At 44.8% G+C, this 26,855-nt stretch overlaps 1 protein-coding gene across 5 annotated transcripts in view; it reads right to left on the reverse strand.

Annotated features, from left to right (window-relative positions):
- Positions 1-678: 678 nt before the first annotated feature.
- Positions 679-26,855, reverse strand: part of LOC121542884 (glutamate receptor ionotropic, kainate 5-like) — a 118,414-nt gene continuing 92,237 nt past the window's right edge. For 3 of the 5 annotated variants that reach the window (XM_045208631.1, XM_041852487.2, XM_045208630.1), the window contains 14 exons: positions 26,138-26,191; positions 14,727-14,885; positions 14,259-14,411; positions 12,241-12,345; positions 11,324-11,431; positions 10,209-10,412; positions 9,538-9,651; positions 9,064-9,173; positions 8,421-8,594; positions 7,909-8,074; positions 6,566-6,791; positions 5,436-5,564; positions 5,065-5,231; positions 679-3,737 (listed from right to left, as the gene is read on the reverse strand). In XM_045208631.1, coding sequence (XP_045064566.1) covers positions 3,111-3,737; positions 5,065-5,231; positions 5,436-5,564; positions 6,566-6,791; positions 7,909-8,074; positions 8,421-8,594; positions 9,064-9,173; positions 9,538-9,651; positions 10,209-10,412; positions 11,324-11,431; positions 12,241-12,345; positions 14,259-14,411; positions 14,727-14,885; positions 26,138-26,191 — 2,496 coding nt within the window. In that variant the 3' untranslated portion in view covers positions 679-3,110. Of the gene's footprint in view, positions 3,738-4,420; positions 4,458-5,064; positions 5,232-5,435; positions 5,565-6,565; positions 6,792-7,908; positions 8,075-8,420; positions 8,595-9,063; positions 9,174-9,537; positions 9,652-10,208; positions 10,413-11,323; positions 11,432-12,240; positions 12,346-14,258; positions 14,412-14,726; positions 14,886-26,137; positions 26,192-26,855 lie in introns of all 5 variants that reach the window. The other 2 variants (XM_045208634.1, XM_045208633.1) reach the window with 2 other exon arrangements.

Below are 26,855 nucleotides of genomic sequence, written 5' to 3' on the forward strand. Positions count from 1 at the left end.
ACTAACTGGAATTGAAGTCATTGAACCAACATAGGTCAATTTGTTATTTAATAATAACACACAAAAAAAGAAATTTCAGCACTAATCTGTTTTACAAATGTTGGATGTTTTTTTTTTTTTTTTTACAGCCATTTGAAAGGGGTAGGTGCCTACAAGTCTCTCTAGGTTTTTTACATCTCCTGCATGTGCTCTTTTCATTTGCCTTTTAAAGTTCAAATTTTTTTGTTAAGCGTGCATTCAATTGCCCCTCCCTGTTGCACACAGCAAGCTTGGCTGGTTTAAGATGAAATTGTCAACCCTGTTAGTCAACCCTGTTACTTTAATTGTCACCTTTTAAAGCAATTTTTCTTATTTAAACCTCTGGAGATGGGAAAACAACATGTTTGTTATGAAGTTGAACATGTGCTCTTTATGACAGAATGTTAAAATAGGTGAAATCAATAGTTATTACACTATCCAAAAGGCACTATTTCAGTGGAACGACCCAACTAAGATGGATACCACACAAACAATTAGGTGCTCAGTCTGAAACTGAGAAACATGCAATAGAGGACAAATTGTCAGACACACAAATGTGTACACACACACAGACAAACACACAAGTGCCCACGTACACGCCCGCGTGCACACAGACACAGACATTAACACTGCAGGTACAGACGATACATCATGCCAGCTTGAATATTTTTTTTTATTCCAAATGAGTTTGTGTGTCTATAGGCTTTAAAACCAGGTGGTTGCTATGGAGAGGACGTACCCTCCACCCATCTCCCCAAAACAGCAGCATCCTCCTATAGACCCGTACTTCAATAGGAATCATAATAATAATAATAATAATAATAACAACAATGTAATCATAATAATATTCAACGTCATTCTTTTAATAATCCATTTAGCACTAGTATAGAAATATGAAAAAATAACAGAGAACCGAAAAGTAAACAAAAACAGTTTGTTGTTTTGTTGAGTGAACTCTCTCTCTCCTCGCAGACATCTCTCTGATTCACTTTGGCCACCCCTCCTTCCCTCCCCCTGACATTCATATACGTCCCAATACTCAAAGCTCTTCCTTTTCTTATGTTCTTTCCTTCTTCACCACTGATAGGTGAAAGGACAGGATAGAGCTCCATCAGTGCTTTCACCTGTCTAGGCCTGTAAGATCAATTGTTGTGTAGGAAAGGAGACGAGGAAAGGAGGCCAATTAAGTGTATTGGGACAAAGCCATCCAGTGGTTTCACAGCATTGAGTTGAGACTAGACAGAAACCACAGACTATATGGTGACCTATGCAGCTGTGCGTGTCTGTTTCACTGCTGCACTGTGGGTCCAAGAGAAGACCACAGAGATAATTATATATTTCGTAGGTTGTATGGTTATGTCTGTCTGTCACTGTGTGTGTGTGATTATCTGTGGTGTATGTGTGAGAGAGACACATTAGAGGCAGCAGAAAGCCTCAGAAAGGCTTCAGAGACCCACCAAAGAATTGACTTGAACCCTGTAACATTATTCCCCGTCATACTTTTATAACATTAATCCATGACCTCAGTCTCCTCCGTAGTCATTGGGTGGCTATTAGTTATTAAACGGGAATAATTACCAGATCCAAAGCTCCACAGGCTGGAATGAGAGGGCTCAGGGTGGTGTGGAGCTCAGTGTGGAGCTCTGGCAGGCGTCTGTGCTGCAGACAGCCAGCTCAATGTGATGTAGAGCAGGGAAGCTTTAGTCCCAGCCTCCTGGCAGCACAGCCAAGCCCCCAGCAAGATGCTGCCCAGAATTACCAGATCAGGAGAGATCTCATTATGGAAGTAGTTCAATTAGGGATTTGTCATTCTGATACAGTGTCCTCTTTTTATCTCTCTGTTTCTCTGTTTATTTCCTATTTTTTATCTTTCTCTCTCTCCTCTTCCTCTCTCCATCGCTCTCTCCTTTTTCTCTCTCTCTCCTCTTCCTCTCTCTCTGTACTATGAACAGAGATAAAGAGGAGAAAAGGCTTGGCAAGTATTCTCCAGAATAACGAGTCATTTCACATCTCAAAGCCTCTGATTTTCATACACTTACACTGAAATGGTATGATCATTTGTTCCTCTCACTTACTGTAAGGACAGACATCTGCACACACACACACACACACACACACACACAGCAATTATATTATGCATATGCTGACTTTGTTGCAACTAATTTCCAGCCAACTCCGCCTTCTTCAATGTCGTTTCAAAAGCAGCTACGGGGTGCACGGATGGACAAAACACCTCCTCCACACAGTACACCTCAGGGGAGTCTTCATAGTGTGTCGTGATCTACCACATTAGTCACATATATAGTCTTTATTTTTCTGTAACTGCCACTTAGAACAATGGTAACCAAACATCAAAGACAACAACAAAAAAATCTGGAAAATCATATAATTCTCTGAGTCAGTTTTAAAGTCTTCTGTTGTTGTTGTATGTTACATAGATTAAAGGTCCTCCAGGATCGATGTGTGCTCCTCCTCCAGTGGTCACCGTCCAGAGACGAAGAGCTGGCCGCTCTAGATGAGAGTCTGTGGTATCATAGAAAGGGAAAAAGAGAGAGAGAGAGAGAGAGAGAGCGAGAGAGAGAGAGAGAGAGGAGAACAGAGAGAGACCAACAGAGAAACCAGTAGGTCTGGCATCATATTATGTGCGTTACCTGACTGCTTTATCCAGTGTAGCTCAGTCCTGATTGGTCCACTGGTAAGTCAAGATAAGAACCGAGCAGCCATCTTCAAGTAAATCACAAAGCCAGAACACAGCAGAGCATGGTTCTGTGAACAGACTGGGCTAACATCAGAACCAGCTGGGCAGCGCGCTGGAGAGCAAAGGAAGTCTCTCAGTCTTTCTCCTTCTGTATGGGTGTGTCTTTTGGTATCTGTGCAAATATATCATTTCCATTGCTTCATCACACATCTCACAATGTCTTTGTGCCCTCTAATTATCTCTCTGTCTCCCTCCTCCTCTCCCTGTAGTTCCCTCCTGGAGGCCAATGTACGGAGGGTCGCAGAATAGTGCGTCACTGAGCAGCTCAAATATCAGTTAAGCCGCCGTTAACTTGCCCCCCATATAACCTCCAGCCTCTCCTAGTCCGTCAGTCTTAGTCCTGCTCCCCCAGAAGGTCTGTGCTGATGCTGCTCTGTGGGGGTGGTATGGGTAGGCAGGCTGCAGGGGTGCTGTGGGGGAGCCGCCGGGGGCTGGACCCCCCTCCCCCCTCGCTGTCTGTGTTGGAAGAGGAGGGGACAGGCGGAGGGGGCAGGCGGGGCAGGGGTGCAGATGAGGGGGGGATCCTCGTGGACCCCATCCCTGACCTCAGGCTCTGGATCCTCCTGCACTCCTGGCAGATCCTGACGTGCGTGCAGCTGCGAGGGAGCGCCACGGGGGCCTGCGGCTGGGACGGGTGAGGAGGGGTGGTGTTGGCCCCCAGAGGGTCTTCCAGGAGTCGCTGAGGCCCGGGGCCCATGTCTGAGGGACCTCCCCCGGCCCCTACACCCCCTCCTGGCCCCCCTGCTCCCCCAGTCAGTGGTCCCGAGCCGCTGTAGAGCTTGCCGTTGCTGAGGCGCATCTCCCGTACGAGGCGGAGGGGCCGCTGGGCCCCCAGGGCGATGCGGGTGGGGTGGCGGAGGGCCGCGGAGTTGCCCAGGGGGCGGCGACGACGGGAACGGGAACTCTTCTTACAGGAGACGGCGTTTCGGAACTCGGTGAGCATCTCCTGACAGACAGACACCTGAGAGGACAGAGGAGAGACAGAGGGACGACGGGAAGGAGAGAACAGGGGGCCACAAAAGCAAGTAGACAGACGGGGGGAAAAGAGGGAGGGCAAAGGGAGAGAGCGAGAGAGAGAGATAGAGAGGGGGAGAGTAGGAAGGCGGGGGGAAGAAAGAGGGAAAGCAAAAAAGAGAAGGAAAGCAGAAACAGGGCGGAGGTGGAGTAAAAGAGATGGTAGGAGGAGAGGAGGACCGAATGAGGGTATAGAAAGGTAGAAATGGGGGGATGGCAATGAAAGTGGCAATGAATAGAAATGGTTTAGAGATCATGAGGCGAGATGTAGAGATGAATAGAGGTTGGAGAATATCCAAAGAGCAGAGGGAGTTAATACAATCCATACAAATTATCAACTGAACAGAACAAATTGTGTTCATTACATATTATATATAATATATAATGGTACATAATGAACTATAAACAAACAGGCAGGCCCGCAAACTGAGGTGCATGTAGACACACAACACAAACACACACACACACACACCCCCAAACACACACACACATACACACCTTAACATTCCAACAGCATCACACACTTGCACAAAAAGTTCCAACAAAATGCATCAACAAGGACACATAGACATAGACATTATGGGTTATTCTAATCTACAAAATCATAACAATGATAAATAATACTCTTACACAAACAGAAACAGTATTCATTGTCAGAAAACAGACACTGATTGACAGAATGACAGGTGCGGCAGACACACAGAGAGATGAGTGATCCAAGAATGGAAACGAAGAGTACCAGCATACATGTGAGGCATGTAAAAGAAGATACATCATGACATTTAATGCCAGGGAAATCATTACACACTGCTTCTAATGCAAGCAAATATTGGCATCACAATATTGGCTTATCCATACCCTATACTAAACATGAACACTTTCTGATCCCAGTCAAAATACCCTCATGCGGTCATACACCAACACCCGTACTATAGCATGCCAACACGAGTACATTCACACAACATCACAACACGTGACTGGACCCTGATCTGAGTTTACAGGAGAAATTTGAGGTTTAGTTGTAAAAATAGCAGCCCTCATCACCCATGCACAATACACAGCAAACCCAACAGTGAAACACACAGACTAGACACACACTGATCAACATTCACACACACGCAAATGGTGCTAGAAGCAGCCCGACGAACACATATTCAAACACACACACACACATACACACACACATAAAGTGCCAGAGGCAGCCCAACAAACACACACACGCTGCACGACAGAGGATGGGGAGTCAGGGTTGGTGTGTTGCCATGGGGACCTACTGGGGTGGGTCTGTGGTGTCGGCGAGGGCAGGAGTGTGGGCGTACCTCGTCTGTCTCTGAAGAGCAGCGCGTCGACCACACAAACTCCATGATGGCCACGAAAACAGCGATGATGAGGCCACAGATCAACACCACGAAGATACCCCCGATGTTCTCCATGCCCAGACCTGTGGAGGAGTGACAGGATGGTTAATACACACAGACATACAGTACCACCAATATGCCCCTGATATAATACAAGAACAGTTACACACTCACAAAAACACAGACCCTGATAGTCTCACATCTTACATTCGTACATTCAGAACACTCACAGACATTAGTTGAGACACAAAGCTGCAAAGACATTAGAAACAGAGTAGTGTACTAACCCTTGGCTCTGTGGTCCTCCTCTTTAGGGCACTGTCCTCCCTCCCACCACCTCCTCTTCAGGATCTCCAGCCTGTTGTTCTCCTGCAGATGCAGGATGGCCATAGTGATCTCCTCTCTGAATGGAGAGCCTATGGACGAGAGGATGGAGGGAGGAAGAGAAAGAGGGGATTAAAGATGGAGAGGAAGAGGAATTAAAAGGCTTAAGGTCTCCTCCCCTTCTCATCCAGATGTTGTGGGTTGTACCACTCCCCCGTCTCTCCCTGTCTCCCATCCTCCCTCCATTTCACTGCCATTCTCACCCAATCTCTTCTTCTCCTCTCCCCATCTCTCCTCTCCCCATCTCTCCTCTTTTCCATCTCTCCTCTCCCCATCTCTTCTCTCTCCTCTTTCCCATCTCTCCTCTTTCCCATCTCTCCTCTCCCCATCTCTCCTCTTTCCCATCTCTCCTCTCCTCATCTCTCCTCTCCTCATCTCTCCTCTTTCCCATCTCTCCTCTCCCCACCTCTCCCCATCTCTCCTCTTTCTCATCTCTCCTCTCCCCATCTCTACTCTTTCCCATCTCTTCTCATCTCTCCTCTTTCCCATCTCTTCTCTCCCCATCTCTCCTCTTTCCCATCTCTCCATCTCTCCTCTCTGCATCTCTTCTCTCCCCATCTCTCCTCTCCCCATATTTCCATCTCTCCTCTCCCCATCTCTCCTCTTTCCCATCTCTCTCTCTGATGTAGTAGCTCTAGATATCCAGCAGACATCCAATTTCTCTCCCCCATACCTCCCTCCCTCCATCCCTTTTCCCCCATACCTCCCTATCTCCATCCCTCCCTCCCTCCATCCCTCTCTCCTCCCATACCCCCTTCCCTCCATCAATCTCTCCCCCATACCTCCCTCCATCCATCCCTCTCTCCCCAATCCCTCTCTCCCCAATCCCTCTCTCCCCCTTACCTCCCTCCCTCCATCCCTCTCTCCCCCATACCTCCCTCCATCCCTCCCTCCCTCCATCCCTCTCTCCCCACATACCTCCATCCCTCTCTCACCCAGTGGCATACCGTTGCCATAGTCCTTTGGTGTCCAGCAGGCCTTCTATACTCTCTCCTTCTCCTATCTACCCCTCATCCTCCCATCCCTCTCTCACCCAGTGGCATGCCGATGCCGTAGCCCTTGGTGTCCAGCAGACCACCTATCTGGGTGAGGTTACAGTTGAGTTTGCGGTAGTACTCATTCATGGTGCTCTCCAGGAGGAAGGCATATTTAGAGTTGACCACACGGGCAATGCCCTCCTCTGTGCTCTTCACAAACACACTGGGCTGCTTGGAGTGCATGTAGTTCCACATGCGCTGGTATGTCTGGTAGCGCGAGTTCTGGAGGGAGGGAGAAAGGAGGGAGGGAGGTGGGGGGTGTGGAGGAAAGAGAGAGAAGGGAAGTGGGAGGGAGGGTGGGAGGGAGGGTGGGAGGGAGGGTGGGAGAAGGGATAGAGATGGAGGGGTAGGAAAAGAGATATATATATATATATACATTTACTCATTTATATTTCCTCATAATTAAACAGATGCATGATCCTTTATCCAGATGGAGCTGAATCAAACGCCAGGTGGTAGTGTACATACAATATGGCATGCTAAGGAACAGCAAAGACACAGAGTCAAGGTAACAGCAACCAGATACAGTATTATATATGCAACAAACTGGGTGAGATGTAAAATGGGTTGGATGTGAAGGGCTCTTATGTAGTGTGTACAGTTAAGAGGTAGGTGGAGAGGGGGATAATGCAGCATCAAGGGAGGTCTGGGTAAGCAGAATGAATATACACACAATAAAGATACACACACACGCACACATACACAAACTCACACACACACCTAAACACTTACTCACAAACATGCATGCACACTCAAACACACACTCCAAACACACTGACAAACACAGATGCAGACACAGATGCCAGCAGCTCTTACATAAGCAAACACTGACACTCAGCCACTTAACACTAACAGCCATAAAGAACACAACAGGAGCTCAGAGACATGCCGGCAAATAGGGAAACAACTACACACATACACACACACTGTGCTCAACCACATACACACTTTACCATACACACACACTGTACATTTACATTTACATTTACGTCATTTAGCAGACGCTCTTATCCAGAGCGACTTACATACTTTTTTTTTTTTCATACCCCCTGTGGGAATCGAACCCACAACCCTGGCGTTGCAAACGCCATGCTCTATCAACTGAGCTACATCCCTGCCGGCCATTCCCTCCCCTACCCTGGACGACGCTGGGCCAATTGCGCGCCGCCTCATGGGTCTCCCGGTCACGGCCGGACATGCAAATAGGAGCGATCTGAGAAAGGTCAGCAAATAGTAGAACAACAACACACACACACACACACACCTCCCTACCAGTCATTCTCCATTCAAAGCGTGCTCTACATACTCCCAGCCCCCCTGGCCCAGTGTCTGGCCGTACCATGAAGAAAGTCATGGTGCTCCCCCCGTGGATGGTGCCATACTCGATGTTGGTCTGGTCGGCCAGGTCGTCAGGAGACTCGATGGGCACCTCCATCCTCTGGACGGTCAGGAAGGCAGCCAGGTTGGCTGTGTAGGACGAGATGATGATCAGAGTAAACATCCACCTGGGAGAAGAGAGAGAGGGGGAGTTAGAGAGAGTAAGAGAAGGAGAGGGGGGATAGAGAGAGGGAAAGAGAGGTAGGACTGAGGGGAAAGAAAGGGAGGACCGTCAGAGAGAGACAGAGAATAATTCTTAATCCAGAGAAAGAGAGAGTCAGGGAGAGAGAGAGAGAGAGAGAGAGAGAGCGAGAGAGAGAGAGAGAGAGTCAGGGAAAATAAAGTGACAGAATGACAGACAGGGAGAGAAATTAGGGAGGAGAGGGTGACAGAGAGACATTTACTCAGACAGACAGACTGACATATACTTACCTACCCATCTACACACACACACACACACACACACAGACTCACCAGACCCCTGAGACGCAGCGTGTGGACAGGGCACGGGGCATGATCTCAGAGCCCTGCTGCATGAAGCCTCCTACAGGGAACCATAGGCTGTTCCCTAGGGTGTACTGGTTCTCCAGCATGTCCTTGTGCCCATGCAGACACGGGTGTGGGTTGTACCACTCATAGGGACTCAACCTGGGAGTAGGAGAGGGTGGAGAGGAGATGAGGAGTACCCTTTTAGAAAAAAAGGGTTCCATAAGGGTTCTTCAGCTGTCCCCATAGGAGAACCCTTTTTGGTTTCAGGTAGAACCCTTTTGTGTTCCATGTAGAACCCCCTGTGGAAAGGGTTCTACATGAAACCCAAAAGGGTTCTACCTGGAACCAAAAACAGTTCTTCAAAGGGTTCTTCTACGGGGACAGCCGAAGAACTCTTTTAGGTTCTAGATAGCACCTTTTTTCTGAGGGGAGAAAGGACCATAAGGACCTCTGTACACAACGTCTATCTATCTCAACCAAGGCATTTTAATTCGGTGTGTATATAAGCTACTGCAACTCATTATTATTCAATTGTGTCAACCAAAAACGCACAAACAATCCCAGAGTTCCTCACTAGTTTCCTGTTCCTGTTGCCTTGGGTTACTGTGGTGCTCTCTCATGCACTTACCTTGCAGCCAGGAAGAGCACACAGCTGACAGCCAGGTAGGCTAGCAGCATGAAGAGCCAAACGGCCGGAGAGAATGGGTCCAGGAAGGAGAAATATCCTGGCTTCCTCCCCTAAGACAGAGACAGAGATCAATAGGACAGGTTGGAGTGGCCGTATTACATTACATAGTTGTCCTATAGTTCCTCTTTCAACCACAGAGGGGCAGTGTTCTTCCCTGCAACTGTACAGTATAATAATAATAAAGCTGTTCATAATGCAACAAATGTGAGCCTCAGAGAATTGAACGATAAACGTGTGCGACATACAACCATGAACTCTAAAAGACCATCTACCCATTCTATATTTCAGAATCAGATATCCTCGATAGCCTCAAAGAAATGCATTGTCACAGCCCATGAAGCAAACAGGATAGCACAAACAGCAGTTAGTGAAATCCAATACACTCAACTTCTCTGGTGTGTCTATTTGTCTTACCAGGTGGACTCTGTACAAGATGCTGATTCCTAGCGTCATGAAGGGCTTGGAGAAGTCTATGACTTTCTCCCTCTCAGACGTGATGGTGAAGCCTGCTACTGCCAAGTCTGCTTTCTGAGAGAGAGAGAGAGAGAGAGAGAGAGAGAGTCAGAGAGTCAGAGAGTCAGAAATAGATGACAACAAACCAGAGACTACTGGTTTGGAGATGTACCTATGAGCCAATGGCGTTCCCTCCACCTCTCAGAGGGAGAAAGACAGAGTGACACAAACAGAGAGAAAAATAGTGTTTTCAGAGTGACAATAGACCCAGAGATCCACTGCAGTAGAACTGTTGGCTGGCTGGGTGTTCCACATATGGAACCTCCTGTCAGACAGTCAAATTAAAGCCTAATTGATGAACATGGGATTAGTCTGGTTTGATCAGTCAGGAGAGCAGAGAGAGCAGAGAGAGTGGGGAGCAGGTCAGCACCATGGCAAGAGCCACATGGGGACTAATTGTGGTAATTGAAGTATGCTGTGCGCTAATTAAGCAGACGTAGTCTCTTATTATCGAGTGTGCCTGTGTGTGTGTGTGTGTGTGTGTGGGTGTGTGTGTGTGTGCCTGTGTGTGTGTGTGTGTGTGTGTGCGCGTGCGTGCGTGCACGTGCGTGCATGCATGCGCGTGTGCTCACCCTGTTGATGAGCTCTCCCACCATGCCGGTCCAGGACCCGTTGGGTTCAGGCGCTCCATACAGCCCATCATCCACCAGTTTGATCCTGAAGGAGCACTTCAAGATGTCTGCCAGCTCTCTCAACATGTCCACACAGAAGCCCTCGTACTGGTCATTCCCCTGGTACTCCTGGTAGTTCCCCTTACGCATCACATAGGGGCTCTCCTGCACACAGAGGAAGAGGATAGGGAGGGGACAGAGGGATGCATGTCAACTCTGGTATTACTATGTGCAGGACACTGATATGATTTACTGACATGACCTTAGGTTATACACTGAGTGTACAAAACATTAAGAACACCTTTCTAATATTAAGTTGCATCCCCTTTTTCCTTCAGAACAGCCTAAATTCATCGGGGCATGGACACTACAAGGTGTCAAAAGCGTTCCACAGGGATTCTGGCCATGTTGACTCCATGGTTTCCCACAGTTGTGTCAAGTTGGCTAGATGTCCTTTGAGTGGTGGACCATTCTTGATACACACGGGAAACTGTTGAACGTAAAAAAAACAGCAGCGTTACAGTTCTTGACAAACTCATACTGGTGCGCCTGGCTCCCACTGCCATACCCCATTCAAAAGCACTTAAATATTTTGTCTTGCCCATTCACCTCTGAATGGCACACATATACAATCCATGTCTAAAATGTCTCAAAGCTTAAAAATCATTCTTTAAACTCTTCGGCATTCTCCTCCCCTTCATCTACACTGATTGAAGTGTATTTAACTATTGACATTGATAAGGGATCATTGCTTTCACCTGGTCAGTCTGTCATGGAAAGAGCAAGTATTCCTAATGTTTTATATACTCAGTGTATATGATGATGACCTCAGTATATGGTGGTTTTAATAAATGTTTTGACCTCACCAGTATGGTGGTCATAAGAAATGTTTTGACCTCACCAGTATGGTGGTCACAATGAATGTTTTGACCTCACCAGTATGGTGGTCATAATAAATGTTTTGGCCTCAACAGTATGGTGGTCATAATAAATGTTTTGGCGTCTTCAGTATGGTGGACATAATAAATGTTTTAACCTCATCAGTATGGTGGTCATAATAAAGGTTTTGACCTCACCAGTATGGTGGTGACGATGAGGGTCTTGTTGGCCAGCGTCTCCGAGATGTTGATGTCCAGACTGGTGGCGTTCATAGCTAGTGTGTTGTTGGAGTACCAGATACCAATCTGAGAGGAGAGAGAGAGAGAGAGAGAGAGAGAGAGAGAGAGAGAGAGAGAGAGAGAGACGGAGAGACGGAGAGAGAGAGAGATGATAATAATTGCAGGATGTGTGTGATTATACAGGAGGTACAGTAAATCCATGTGACAGTGTAAAACAAGAAGGAACTAGGATCCAGAGGACAAGCCCAAAGGCACTTTGGAAGATAAACTGTATGTTCCATACATCTCTCTATGGGTCAGATAGGAGGTAATGGCTCCAAAGATAGAATTATCATTTTTTTATCTTCTCGTGCTGTATTTCTAAGAGAACAGTTTCTAGGAGCGTTGTAGATACAGAGGTCAGCACCCTCACTGTGTTTGAAATGTAGAACGTTAAAGACCTTCACGTTCAGTGGGAAAACCATCTAATTAGAATACGAGTGGTACATTTTTGGAGATGCCTTTGGAGTCTCGTATCGTAAATGCCAACCCAAAAAACAATCATTGATTTTGCTGTTCTATTTAGCTTTTAGTCCTCAGCTGGTGTTATAGCTAAGCACATAGCTAGCGAATCACAAGGCACTTCCATATCATAACCAAATCTAATTATATGGCTAGAATGTCACTGTTATGGTGGTCCTCTGTAGCTCAGCTTGTAGAGCACGTCGCTTGTAATGCCAGCGTAGTGGGTTCGATCCCCGGGACCACCCATACATACAAATGTATGCACGCATGACTGTAAGTCACTTTGGATAAAAGCGTCTGCTAAATGGCATATTATTATTATATTATTGTGTGTCAAACTCTGTTTCTCTATAACCCCAGTGCCCTCTGACCTCTCTGTGACCCCTGCGGTGTTTCTCCAGGATCCTCAGGGTGTAGTTGGTCCTCTGACCTTTACTGTTGAACTCCACACGGCCTGTCAGACCATCATACTCCACCTGACAGAGAGAGGGGGAGGGAGGGAGGGAGGGAAATATAATTAGGATGCCAAGAAAGCTAATTTGAATTGAATGGAATTTAATGAATTGAGAGAGAAAGAGAAAGAGGTACGAGAGAGAGAAAGACAGAGAGAGAGAGAGAGAAAGACAGAGAGCGAGAGAGAGAGACAAAGAGAGAGAACAATATACTTACACGCTACACATATCTAGTACCCAGAGTGACAGTGCTGACAGAGCTTGATAGAGCTAAGATGAATGGAGAGGTGGTGAAGATGGAACACACCCAGTGGTTTGATAACAGAGACAAATCACAGGCCTGTACCGAGGACACAAAGAGAGATGGAGCACAGGCAGCCATGAAGACAGCTTGTCAATGAGACACAGACAACCATCCACGTCAAATAACAAAGAATAACAGGGGAGGAGGAGTGCCAGATGGAAGACAGACAGAAAGACAGACAGACAGACAGACCAGAGAAGAGAAGAGTGACACAAACGCCTATTACCAACAACACTGGACCCCAACACAACGAGATGGTGGGCAGGACAGGAGTGTGACCCAACACAACGACATGGTGGGCAGGACAGGAGTGTGACCCAACACAACGACATGGTGGGCAAGACAGGAGTGTGACCCAACACAACGACATGGTGGGCAGGACAGGAGTGTGACCCAACACAACGACATGGTGGGCAGGACAGGAGTGTGACCAAACACAACGACATGGTGGGCAGGACAGGAGTGTGACCAAACACAACGACATGGTGGGCAGGACAGGAGTGTGACCCAACACAACGACATGGTGGGCAGGACAGGAGTGTGACCAAACACAACGACATGGTGGGCAGGACAGGAGTGTGACCCAACACAACGACATGGTGGGCAGGACAGGAATGTGACCCAACACAACGACATGGTGGGCAGGACAGGAATGTGACCCAACACAACGACATGGTGGGCAGGACAGGAGTGTGACCAAACACAACGACATGGTGGGCAGGACAGGAATGTGACCCAACACAACGACATGGTGGGCAGGACAGGAGTGTGACCAAACACAACGACATGGTGGGCAGGACAGGAGTGTGACCCAACACAACGACATGGTGGGCAGGACAGGAATGTGACCCAACACAACGACATGGTGGGCAGGACAGGAGTGTGACCCAAGACAACGACATGGTGGGCAGGACAGGAGTGTGACCCAACACAACGACATGGTGGGCAGGACAGGAGTGTGACCCAACACAATGACATGGTGGGCAGGACAGGAGTGTGACCAAACACAACAACATGGTGGGCAGGACAGGAATGTGACCCAACACAATGACATGGTGGGCAGGACAGGAATGTGACCAAACACAACGACATGGTGGGAAGGACAGGAATGTGACCAAACACAACGACATGGTGGGCAGGACAGGAGTGTGACCCAACACAACGAGATGGTGGGCAGGACAGGAGTGTGACCCAACACAACGACATGGTGGGCAGGACAGGAATGTGACCCAACACAACGACATGGTGGGCAGGACAGGAGTGTGACCCAACACAACGACATGGTGGGCAGGACAGGAGTGTGACCCAACACAACGACATGGTGGGCAGGACAGGAGTGTGACCCAACACAACGACATGGTGGGCAGGACAGGAATGTGACCCAACACAACGACATGGTGGGCAGGACAGGAGTGTGACGGACTAATATGCTGTAGTTGCTGGTGACTTGTTTAACAATATGGCTGCCATTGGTAGCTAAATGGCATATATATTGGTATGAGAAGAAACAACTATCTTCTTTTTCAAATGAAGACTCACAATGAAAGTAAAGTGTGTGTTCTTGTGTGTGTGCATGTGCCTGTGTGTGTGTGTGCCTGCATCTGTGTGTGTGTGTGTGTGTGTGTGTACTGACCATGCGTAGGTAGTTCATGAGGCTGGTGCCATGTTGCCAGATCTGAGGAGAGGTGCAGCTGAGAGGTTTGACTCCAATCTCCTGACTCCTGTTGAGCTCCCTCACCGCCCCCACCACAACGTGCACCGCGTCAAACATCAACGCTGACGACAACTGGAGGGGGAGAAGGAGGGGGACGGGGGAAAGAGAGGAGAAATGGGAAGAAGGAGGAGAAGAGAGTTACAGGAGGGAGGAGAAGAGGCAGGAGGGAGGAAGGGGTAACATAATAACATATTAATAACTTTATTCCATTTAGGTGTCTGTATTTGGTGATTCAATGAGACAAGCATCCATATAGACCATTTAAAACCTACACACAAGAAAGTAACACTTGTTACCACACAATTTAATACAAGGTATGCACCAGCTGACACTGGGCTAAAAAATGAAGAATTTGATGTGTGAATGTAACAGCCTGGTAGGACATACCGCAGGTCCAGGGTAGATGAGATCACAGCCCTCCCTCCAGGACAAGTTTAGACTCCTGATGAACTCCAGGTAGAACGGATGGGTGGTGTTGAACATGGAGAACCCTATGATGTTGGACTGGTCATCCACTATGTCATCCAGCCTCAGCAGGGGGAAATCCTGAGAGAGGGGAAGGAGAGGATAAGTTGGGTGAGTGACGTGTATGAAATCTCAGAGAGAGAGAGAGAGAGAGAAAGAGAGACAGAGAGAGAGAGAGCGCGAGAGAGAGAGAGAGAGAGAGAGAGAGAGAGAGAGAGATACAGTGCATTCGGAAAGTATTCAGACCCCTTGACCTTTTCCACATTTTGTTACGTTACAGCCTTATTCTAAAATTTATGAAATTTTATTTTTTCTTCATCAAGCTACAGGCAATACCCCATAATGACAAAGCAAAAACAGGTTTTTAGATGTTTTTGCAAATGTATACAAACATTTTTTAAATCACATTTACATAAGTATTCAGACCCTTTACTCAGTACTTTGTTGAAGCATCTTTGGCAAAGATTACAGCCTTGAGTCTTCTTGGGTATAATGCTACAAGCTTGGCAAACCTGTATTTGGGGAGTTTATCCCATTATTCTCTGCAGATCCTCTCACGCTCTGTCAGGTTGGATGTGGAGCGTCGCTGCACAGCTATTTTCTGGTCTCTCCAGAGATGTTCGATCGGGTTCAAGTCCGGACTCTGGCTGGGCCACTGAAGGACATTTAGAGACTTGTCCCAAAGCCACTCCTGCATTGTCTTGGCTGTGTGCTTAGGGTCATTGTCCTGTTGGAAGGTGAACCTTCACCCCAGTCTGAGGTCTTGAGCGCACTGGAGCAGGTTTTCATCAAGGATCTCTCTGTACTTTACTCAGTTCATCTTTCCCTCAATCCTGACTAGTCTCCCAGTCCCTGCCGCTGACAAACATTCCCACAGCATGATGCTGCCACCACCATGCTTCACCGTAGGGATGGTGCCAGGTTTCCTCCAGACGTGACGCTTGGCATTCAGGCCAAAGAGTTCAATCTTGGTTTCATCAGACTAGAGAATCTTGTTTCTCATGGTGTGTGTCCTTTAGGTGCCATCGGGTTCTTGGACACCTCCCTGACCAAGGCCCTTCTCCCCCGATTGCTCAGTTTGGCTGGGCGGCCAGCTCTAGGAAGTCTTGGTGGTTCCAAACTTCTTCCATTTAAGAATGATGGAGGCCACTGTGTGCTTGGGGACCTTCAATGCTGCAGAAATCTTTTGGTAACCATCCCCAGATCTGTGCCTCGACACAATCATGTCTCAGAACTATAAGGACAATTCCTTTGACCTCATGGCTTGGTTTTTGCTCTGACATGCACTGTGGGACCTTATATAGACAGGTGTGTGCCTTTCCAAATCATGTCCAATCAATTGAATTTACCACAGGTGGACTCCAATCAAGTTGTAGAAACATCTCAAGGATGATCAATGGAAACAGGATGCACCTGAGCTCAATTTCGAGTCTAATAGCAAAGGGTCTGAAAACTTATGTAAATAAGGTATATATTGTAATATATTTGCAAAACTTTCTAAAAACCTGTTTTTGCTTTGTCATTATATGTAGATTGATGAGTGAAATGTTTTAACTAATCCATTTTAGAATAACGCTGTAACGTAACAAAATGTGGGAAAAGGGAAGTGGTCTGAATACTTTCCGAATGTATATACATATATATAAACGAATTGGCGAGGGCACTATAACAGTCTGCAGCACCCGGCCTCACCCTACTAGAATCTGAAGTCAAATGTCTACTGTTTGCTGATGATCTGGTGGTTCTGTCCCCAACCAAGGAGGGCCTACAGCAGCACCTAGATCGTCTGCACCGATTCTGTCAGAACTGGGCCCTGACAGTAAATCTCAGTAAGACAAAAATAATGGTGTTCCAAAAAAGGTCCAGTTGCCAGGACCACAAATACAAATTCCATCTAGACACCGTTGCCCTAGAGCACACAAAAAACTATACATACCTTGGCCTAAACATAAGTGCCACAGGTAACTTCCACAAAGCTGTGAACAATCTGAGAGATAAGGCAAGAAGGGCCTTCTATGCCATCAAAAGGAACATAAAATTCAACATACCAATTAGGATCTGGCAAAAAAATACTTGAATCAGTTATAAAATTGCCCTTTACGGTTGTGAGGTCTGGGGTCCGCTCACCAACTAAGAATTCAGAAAATGGGACAAACACCAAATTGAGACTGCATGCAGAATTCAGCAAAAATATCTTCTGTGTACAACGTAAAACACCAAATAATGCATGCAGAGCAGAATTAGGCCGATACCCGCTAATTATCAAAATCCAGAAAAGAGCCGTTAAATTCTACAACCACCTAAAAGGAACTGATTCCCAACCTTCCATAACAAAGCCATCACCTACAGAGATGAACCTGGAGAAGAGTCCCCTAAGCAAGCTGGTCCTGGGGCTGGGTTCACAAACACAAATAGACCCCACAGAGCCCCAGGACAGCAACACAATTAGAACCAACCAAATCATGAGAAAACAAAAAGATATAATTACTTGACACATTGGAAAGAATTAACAAAAGAACAGAGCAAACTAGAATGCTATTTGGCCCTAAACAGAGAGTACACAGCGGCAGAATACCTGTACACACTGCCCACAAAATGAGGTGGAAAGTGAGCTGCACTTGCTAACCTCCTGCCAAATGTATGACCATATTAGAGACACATATTTCCCTCAGATTACACAGACCCACAAAGAATTTGAAAACAAATCCAATTTTGATAAACTCCCATATATATTGGGTGAAATACCACAGTGTGCAATCACAGCAGCAATATTTGTGACCTGTTGCCACAAGAAAAGGGCAACCAGTTAAGAACAAACACCATTGTAAATACAACCCATATTTATGTTTATTTATTTTCCCTTTTGTACTTTAACTATTTGCACATCGTTACAACACTGTATTTAGACATAATATGACATTTGGAATGTCTTTATTCTTTTGGAACTTTTGTGAGTGTAATATTTACTGTTCATTTGTTATTGTTTATTTCACTTTTGTTTATTATCTATTTCACTTGCTTTGGCAATGTAAACATATTTTTTTCCCATGCCAATAAAGCCCATTTGAATTTAATGGAGAGAGAGAGAGAGAGAGAGAGAGAGAGAGAGAGAGAGAGAGAGAGAGAGAGAGAGAGAGAGAGAGAGAGAGAGAGAGAGAGAGAGAGAGAGAGAGAGAGAGAGAGAGAGAGGCACATGCGCGTACTGATAGGACGCATCGGGAGATAGTAGCTCAATTTTGTACCATCAAAACTGTGATTATATGTAGAAGCCAGAAAAACATAGTTTAAATTAAGCCTTTAAAATTGATAGATCAATATATCACCAAGCAACTGGGAGAGAGTGAGCGGTCAGTTATTGACAACAGCAAACCAATCTGTGAGTAAAGCGAAGCTGAGACTCAAACCCAACAAGCCATGGCTTCCCTTAGAGGAAAATACTAAGAACAACTTGGAGATGCAAATGAGAGCAACGAACAGCTGAATGATAACCAGGAAAACATAGCTAAAATGCTCTCAATGCTCACCAAAACAAACAAACTGTTACAATCTGTTGTTAAAAAAGTCGATTTGCTCGAAAGGAAAGTAGACTCTATCGAGATATGCATACAGTGGAGAGAACAAGTATTTGATACACTGTCGATTTTGCAGGTTTTCCTACTTACAAAGCATGTAGAGGTCTGTAATTGTTATCATAGGTACACTTCAACTGTGAGAGACGGAATCTAAAACAAAAATCCAGAAAATCACATTGTATCATTTTAAAGTAATTAATTTGCATTTTATTGCATGACATAAGTATTTGATCATCTACCAACCAGTAAGAATTCCGGCTCTCACAGACCTGTTAGTTTTTCTTTAAGAAGCCCTCCTGTTCTCCACTCATTACCTGTATTAACTGCACCTGTTTGAACTCGTTACCTGTATAAAAGACACCTGTCCACACACTCAATCAAACAGACTCCAACCTCTCCACAATGGCCAAGACCAGAGAGCTGTGTAAGGACATCAGGGATACAATTGTAGACCTGCACAAGGCTGGGATGGGCTACAGGACAATAGGCAAGAAGCTTGGTGAGAAGGCAACAACTGTTGGCGCAATTATTAGAAAATTGAAGAAGTTCAAGATGACGTTCAATCACCCTCGGTCTGGGGCTCCATGCAAGATCTCACCTCATGGGGCATCAATGATCATGAGGAAGGTGAGGGATCAGCCCAGAACTACACGGCAGGACCTGGTCAATGACCTGAAGAGAACTGGGACCACAGTCTCAAAGAAAACCATTAGTAACACACTATGCCGTCATGGATTAAAATCCTGCAGCGCACGCAAGGTCCCCCTGCTCAAGCCAGCGCATGTCCAGGCCCGTCTGAAGTTTGCCAATGACCATCTGGATGATCCAGAGGAGGAATGGGAGAAAGTCATGTGGTCTGATGGGACAAAAATATAGCTTTTTGGTCTAAACTCCACTCGCTGTGTTTGGAGGAAGAAGAAGGATGAGGACAACCCCAAGAACACCATCCCAACCGTGAAGCATGGAGGTGGAAACATCGTTATTTGGGGATGCTTTTCTGTAAAGGGGACAGGACGACTGCACCGTATTGAGGGGAGGATGGATGGGACCATGTATCGCGAGATCTTGGCCAACAACCTCCTTCCCTCAGTTAGAGCATTGAAGATGGGTCGTGGCTGGGTCTTCCAGCATGACAATGACCCGAAACACACAGCCAGGGCAACTAAGGAGTGGCTCCGTAAGAAGCATCTCAAGGTCCTGGAGTGGCCTAGCCAGTCTCCAGACCTGAACCCAATAGAAAATCTTTGGAGGGAGCTGAAAGTCCGTATTGCCCAGCGACAGCCCCGAAACCTGAAGGATCTGGAGAAGGTCTGTATGGAGGAGTGGGCCAAAATCCCTGTTGCAGTGTGTTCAAACCTGGTCAAGACCTACAGGAAACGTATGATCTCTGTAATTGCAAACAAAGGTTTCTGTACCAAATATTAAGTTCTGCTTTTCTGATGTATCAAATACTTATGTCATGCAATAAAATGCAAATTAATTACTTAAAAATCATACAATGTGATTTTCTGGATTTTTGTTTTACATTCCGTCTCTCACAGTTGAAGTGTAGCTATGATAAAAATGACAGACCTCTACATGCTTTGTAAGTAGGAAAACCTGCAAAATCGGCAGTGTATCAAATACTTGTTATCCCCACTGTATATAGGACGAACAAGACAACAAAATTGGCCTTCTGGAAACAAAGGCGCAAACTTTAGAAGATGAACTGGATCAGCTAGAAAACACATAGAGACAAAATAATATGAGAATATTGTCCCTACAGGAAGACGAGGAAAAAGGGGAACTTTCCAGCTACGTGATCAAGCTGATAATGGAGGAACTTTGCGTGGATGTATCACCGGAGGATCTGGAGCGATGACATTGGATTGGCGTGAAGCAGAAGAATGCTAAATACTCTCACTTGGTAATTTTTAAGCTGTGGAACTATCAGAACAAAGTCAACATTCTGAGGGCACAGGGGTGTAACGAGATCAATGTCCAGGACCAGTCCATTCAATTCATCCAGGACCTGTCCGCTAGGCTGAGGAAAAAACGCAAGCAATTAATTTTGATCAGACAGTCACTGGAGGAAAAAGGAATCAAGTCTCAACTCCGATTCCCAGCAGCACTGTAGATATGGAAGGGAACACAGACAATGGAGTTCACAAGCGCTGATGAAGCCCTGAACAGGCTGCAGGAAACCATTCCTGTTGAAAGGGAGCCCAGTGCCCTGAGGAGAGGCAGAAGTGGGAAAAACAGATAAGCACACTAGGCTACATACAGTGATGACCAAAACCAACTTATTGTAAATCGAGACAATATTCCTTCCCCCTCCCCCCAAAACAATCTAAACTATTTTGTCCCCAAGTAACTGATCTTCTCTAGGAAGTAACGATATAATTAGCCAAAGCCAATGTGATATATGGACAAGACAATATAAAAGAGGAAATATAGCATGTAAGTCAATAATTGTAAATAATTGTTCTATGGATATGTGTGTGGCATGGATGTGTGTGTGGCATGGATGTGTGTGTGGGCGATAGGGTGTGAGTGGGTGAATGTGTGGGTATGTGTCTGCGCATGTGAATGAGAGAGTGAAGGAGGGTGAATATGAATATGTGTAGGAGGGCGGGAGAGAATGGGTGTGCGGAGGCATAGGGTACATGTTGTGTGTGAATGAAGGCGAATGGATGAGTAAGTAGATGTATAGAGGGGTGTAAATGTGTTTGAGAAGAAGGGAGGGGGGGAAAGACTGAGGTCGGGATAAACTTGGCCTGGGTGGGTAAGGCAGGGCAAGGAGGGGAGGTGGGGACAAGCTTGGCTTGTGGGGGCAAGGGGGAGTAAAGACGGGAGGTGGGGACAAGCTTGGCTTGGGGAGGATAAAGGGGGGAGAACAGGGAGGGGGTGGTGGAGAGGGATGGATTTGGTTTGGCAGAGAGAGAGAGAAGGAAGAACATAATTATAATACAATGTAATTGTATTTATTTTTTAATGAGTTGTAAACTTATAATAATAATAATTGGTCATTTAGCAGACGCTCTTATCCAGAGCGACTTACAGGAGCAATTAGGGTTAAGTGCCTTGCTCAAGGGCACATCGACAGATTTTTCACCTAGTCGGCTCGGGGATTAGAACCAGCGACCTTTCGGTTACTGGCACAACGCTCTTAACCACTAAGCTACCTGCCGCCCTACTTGTTGGAAAATGTATAAGAGTTCTGGACAGATTATAAAAGGATATCGAATCATTATTATTCCTTGTTTGTCATTACAATTAAGATTTAATGGTGGTTATTAGTGGGAATGGAGAGGTGCTATATCCGGGGCATTGGGATGGGGTGCTGGGAGGGCATCAGACATTTCTCTGAGGAGTGCTTGGGGCCTCCACTCATCCCATTTCAGTCTCTCGGAGGACCCACTCACCCCAAGTAGACCCCCACCAGCCACTATACTTTAATTTAAGTTATAAGGTAATACAAACCAACAGTACTTCAGTGGTAGTCTTTCTTCAAATGTATGTACAATGTATGTATCCACAGTTTTTTTTGGTACATTAGGAGAGGTGTCAGAGCTAAAAAGCCCTAAAAAGGCATAGCGCCTCAAGTACAAAGACGTACTTTGCTTTCATATTTTATTGTGTTTTTTTGTATGTTTTTTGTTAAATGTCTGCTCAGCCCACACACTCTATATATGCAATGTATACAATAACTATGTACTGTATTTATACTATGATTTCCCCATTCTATGGAATGCCCACCGCGCTCATACACTACCGGTCAAAAGCTTTAGAACACCTACTCATTCAAGGGTTTTTCTTTATTTTTACTATTTTCTACATTGCAGAATAATAGTGAAGACATCAAAACTATGAAATAACACATATGGAATCATGTAGTAACCCAAAAAGTGTTAAACAAATCAAAATATATTTTATATTTGAGATTCTTCAAATAGCCACCCTTTGCCTTGATGACAGCTTTGCACACTCTTGGCATTCTCTCAACCAGCTTCATGAGGTAGTCACCTGGGAGCATTTCAATTAACAGGTGTGCCTTCTTGAAAGTTAAGCATTTATGTCATGTCTGCTAAAATGTTTTACTTGGTTATTCAATGATAGACATATTTACATTTTAGTCATTTAGCAGACGCTCTTATCCAGAGCGACTTACAGGAGCAATTAGGGTTGTGCTCAAGGGCACATCGACAGATTTTTCACCTAGTTGGCTCGGGGATTAGAACCAGGGACCTTTCTGTTACTGGCACAACGCTCTTAACCACTAAGCTACCTGCCGAAACAGATTCTATACAAGGCCAACCAAATCCAATTTAGCACATGGAATGATGGAGGAAAAAGTGTATGATTCTCAAACACTTAAAAAGATTATCAGCAGATGTGGTTTTCTTGCAAGAGTTACATTTTTAAAAAGTAAAAATGTAACATTTAAAGAGGAGCTGGTTTGGAGAGTCATATGCTGCCACCTACTGTAGTAACAGCAGAGATGTAGGCATCCTGATAAATAAGAATACACCATTTTCCCTTATATTCCAGCACATGGACCAAGAAGGCTGATTTCTAATGTTGAATTTTACCTTACATGGTGAAAAATACACATTGATTTCATTGTACTGTATATCCCACCATGGGCAAAACTGGTGTTTTTAGATAGAATTCAGAAAGGAACTATTATTTTAGCAGGTGATTTAAATTATACATTCGATAAGATTGACAGACGTAGTAATAAAAAAGGCACATTTAGGCAGCCTCCAAAGAGTCTGAAAAATGTAATCACTACAAATAATACATTATCTGATGAAATTGCTTTAGAAAGGGGCACAAAACAGGGATTTTCCCTCTCCCCCCTCCTGTTTGCACTGGCAATTGAACCACTTACAGAAATAACTAGACAGGACCCAAATGTAACAGGTATCAGTATTGGTAAACATGAATATAAACTAAACTTATTTGCAGATGATCTCCTGATATACCTGACCAATATTGAAAACTTGATGCCCCCTTTGCTAAAAATATTTTCAGAATACTAAAAAATCTCAGGATCTACAATTAATGTGGAAAAAACCGAAATAATGTCAATAGGATTTTTTTTTTTAAGAACTCATGATCTACAGCAATCCTTTAAGTAGACCACAAAAAATATGAAATACTTAGGATGCTTAATAAGTGACAATAAACAACAAATATATAAAGATAACTTTATTCCATTACTCAACAATAGGAAAGCAAATCTAATTCAATTGAATAATCTTCCTATAAATCTTAAAGGCAGAATAAACCTCTAGAATGGCATGGCTCCCAAAGTTTTTGTATTTATTTTCGCTAATACCAATTAGCCCACTGAAGACATTCTTTAAAAAAGTATACTCAGTCATAACAGACGTTATATGGGCTAATAAAATTCATAGAATAAAAAGGAAAGTTTTACATCTTCCTAAGTCTGAGGTTGGTTTTAACTTTCCAGACTTGGAATTGTATCAACTCACTACCAAAATATTTTACTTGCAACATATAGCTGAATGCACTAAAGCTGAACAATATTGAAGATGCACATGCTCATCCCCAGAATATTTTTACATGTCTATTTTCAAAGGATAAAGCTAAGAACATGAACAACTTAATAGTTAAGAACACTATAACAATATGGAATAAAATAAAACGTATTCTACAATAACCAATATCACACCCTAAAAACACAACCTTATGGAACAATCCTTGGATAGCTTTTCAGAAATGACCAAAAATTGGTCTACATGGAAAACTAAAGGCATAGAAACCATAAATGACTTGGTAACAGGAAATACATTTATTTACATGACAGAATTAAAAAGTAATTTTGGACTGACACAATGTAGATAGTTTCAAAAACATGAAAGTTACATATCACGATTTGAACTCTTTTGGACATCACAGCAATCTTGAGGGAATCTTACTTGAGTCAGAAAAGGACGTTCATATGATAGGTAAGATATACCAAACCTTGCAGAGAGCATATCCAAATGACAATGTCTTAGAAACAGGGAAAGTTGAAGTTATTCAATTAAAGTTAACGAAAGTGTACGTTTAATCCAGTATAAACTAATGTATAGAATGTATTATACAAGAGACAAAATTCCCAAATTAATGTCTTAAGTGTAAAACTAACAATGATTCAATAATCCATGCTTTCTGGGAATGCTATAAAGTCATAAAGTTGTGGATGGAGCTAGAAAGTTGGCTGTCAGAAGTATTACAATGTAAACTTACTTTTAATCCTTCTGTCTGCATGTTTCAAGACATGGCATATGGGGGTGTAGTGAAAAATACCCAATAGGCTGGAAGATTCTCTTCTCATCACTCATCTTAAAAAAACGTGACAAACAATAATGCAGGCACTAGGGATGGAGGTGTGAGCATGCGGGTCTGGGCAGAGGAGACGTAGTTGTTGTTTGTGTGTGTCTGTAAATTGTTGTTCGTTTGTTTGTTTGTGTATGTTTGTATTTAGTGTGAAAGAAATCATGTTCAAAAAAAGAGAGAGATAGAACATAACATTTGAAATGTCTTCAGGGTAAATCCATTTGAATTCAATCCCTTTTTGACAGCAGCCTTTTTTATTTGAATGAAACCTTCCATACATATTTGCCCATGTAGAAGTGCTTAGAATGTGACTTTTTGGACCTGAATTCAAGAAACATTCAAGAGATAAAGGTGCTCAAAGTTTACCCATTTTGCGTACCCAACCATGCCCTGAGACATCCATGTCTTCATTACTGGAAAAGATAAACGGTTAAGATTGATATCACTTATAATTTCTGGAGAAGTTTTACCTTTAACCTAAATTATCTATAAACATGTAAACTCCAATTTTTACATACACTATATACAAAAGTATGTGGACACCCCTTCAAATTAGAGGATTCAGCTATTTCAGCCACACCCGTTGCTGACAGGTGTATAAAATCGGGCACACAGCCATGCAATCTCCATAGAAAACATTGGCAGTAGAATGGCCTTACTGAAGAGCTCAGTGACTTTCAACGCGACACCGTCATAGGATGCCACCTTTCCAAAAAGTCAGTTCGTCAAATTTCTGCCCTGCTAGAGCTGCCCCGGTTTTCATGGTTCGGGCTAGGCCCCTTAGTTCCAGTGAAGGGAAATCTTAACGCTACGGCATACAACGACATTCTCGACGATTCTGTGCTTCCAACTTTGTGGCAACAGTTTGGGGAAGGCCCTTTCCTGTTTCAGCATGACATTGCCTCCATGCATAAAGCGAGGTCCATACAGAAATGGTTTGTCGAGATCGGTGTGGAAGAAATTGACTGGCCTGCACAGAGCCCTGACCTCAACCCCATCGAACACCTTTGGGATGAATTGGAACACCGACTGCGAGCCAGGCCTAATCACCCAACATCAGTGCCCAACCTCACTAATGCTCTTGTGGCTGAATGGAAGCAAGTCCCCACAGCAATGTTCCAACATCTAGTGGAAAGCCTTCCCAGAAGAGTGGAGGCTGTTATAGCAGCAAAGGGGGGACCAACTCCATATTAATGCCGATGATTTCGGAATGAGATGTTCAGGGAGCAGGTGTCCACATACTTTTGGTAATGTAGTGTATTTCTCTCTGTGTGTTGTAATGTGTTTCTCCCACCTGGCACGCCCCTGAGCCCCGTCCCTCACACACACCCAGGGACAAAGAGAGGGAGTGGGAAGGAGGAAGGGAGGACACGGAGGAGAGGAAAGGTGGAAGGATGGCAGGAATGCTAAGAGGCGTTGGTGCTTTCTTACCATGGTGGTGAGGATGTACTTGTAAAACGCTGATGTCATCCCCAACTCTGACGCCTGTGGAGAGAGAGAGAGAAGCGAAGGAGGGAGGCGAGACAGAGAGAAGGAGAGCGAGATAGAAAGTAAGAGAGAAGAGAGGGGGAAGATAGATGGAGAGGGGAAGTGGTGGGAGACAGAGTGAGGGCGAGAAGGACAGAAGCAGAGAGAGAGAGAGGGATGAAGAGAGAGAAAGGGGTGGAAAGAGAGAGCTTACCATAACCACATTGTTCAATTGTCAAACTTGCACAATAAAGCTTAAGCCAGGGAGCAGACAGAGCAGAGAGCAGTGGTAATGCATGTACTGACAGACAGACAGACAGACAGACACAGTTCTATATAAAGGCCAATCTCTGAGTCACTCCTGTGCTCTGACTGCTGTCGCTACAAGCTGTACAATATAAATGATCATAACACCTACGGACCCATTATCACCACTGAATATGGATTACCGCATGTCAAACAGACAAGCTGTCATTACGATTTAAGCTGCTTAAGATAATTGAACCATTGTTGCTCACTATAAAACTTCACAGTTGCTGTGTCCAGCAAGCAACAATCATCAGTCAAATTGTTATTTAGCTAGAAGTTGACCCAGACCACAGATCTAGGATCAGATTATCATACCATGGGCCCTGATACTAAATCAGTCATTAGGTACAACTTCTCAGCCTGATCTCAGATC

Source organism: Coregonus clupeaformis, chromosome 28 (assembly GCF_020615455.1).
Source record: "Coregonus clupeaformis isolate EN_2021a chromosome 28, ASM2061545v1, whole genome shotgun sequence".
Taxonomy (NCBI): Eukaryota; Metazoa; Chordata; class Actinopteri; order Salmoniformes; family Salmonidae; genus Coregonus; species Coregonus clupeaformis.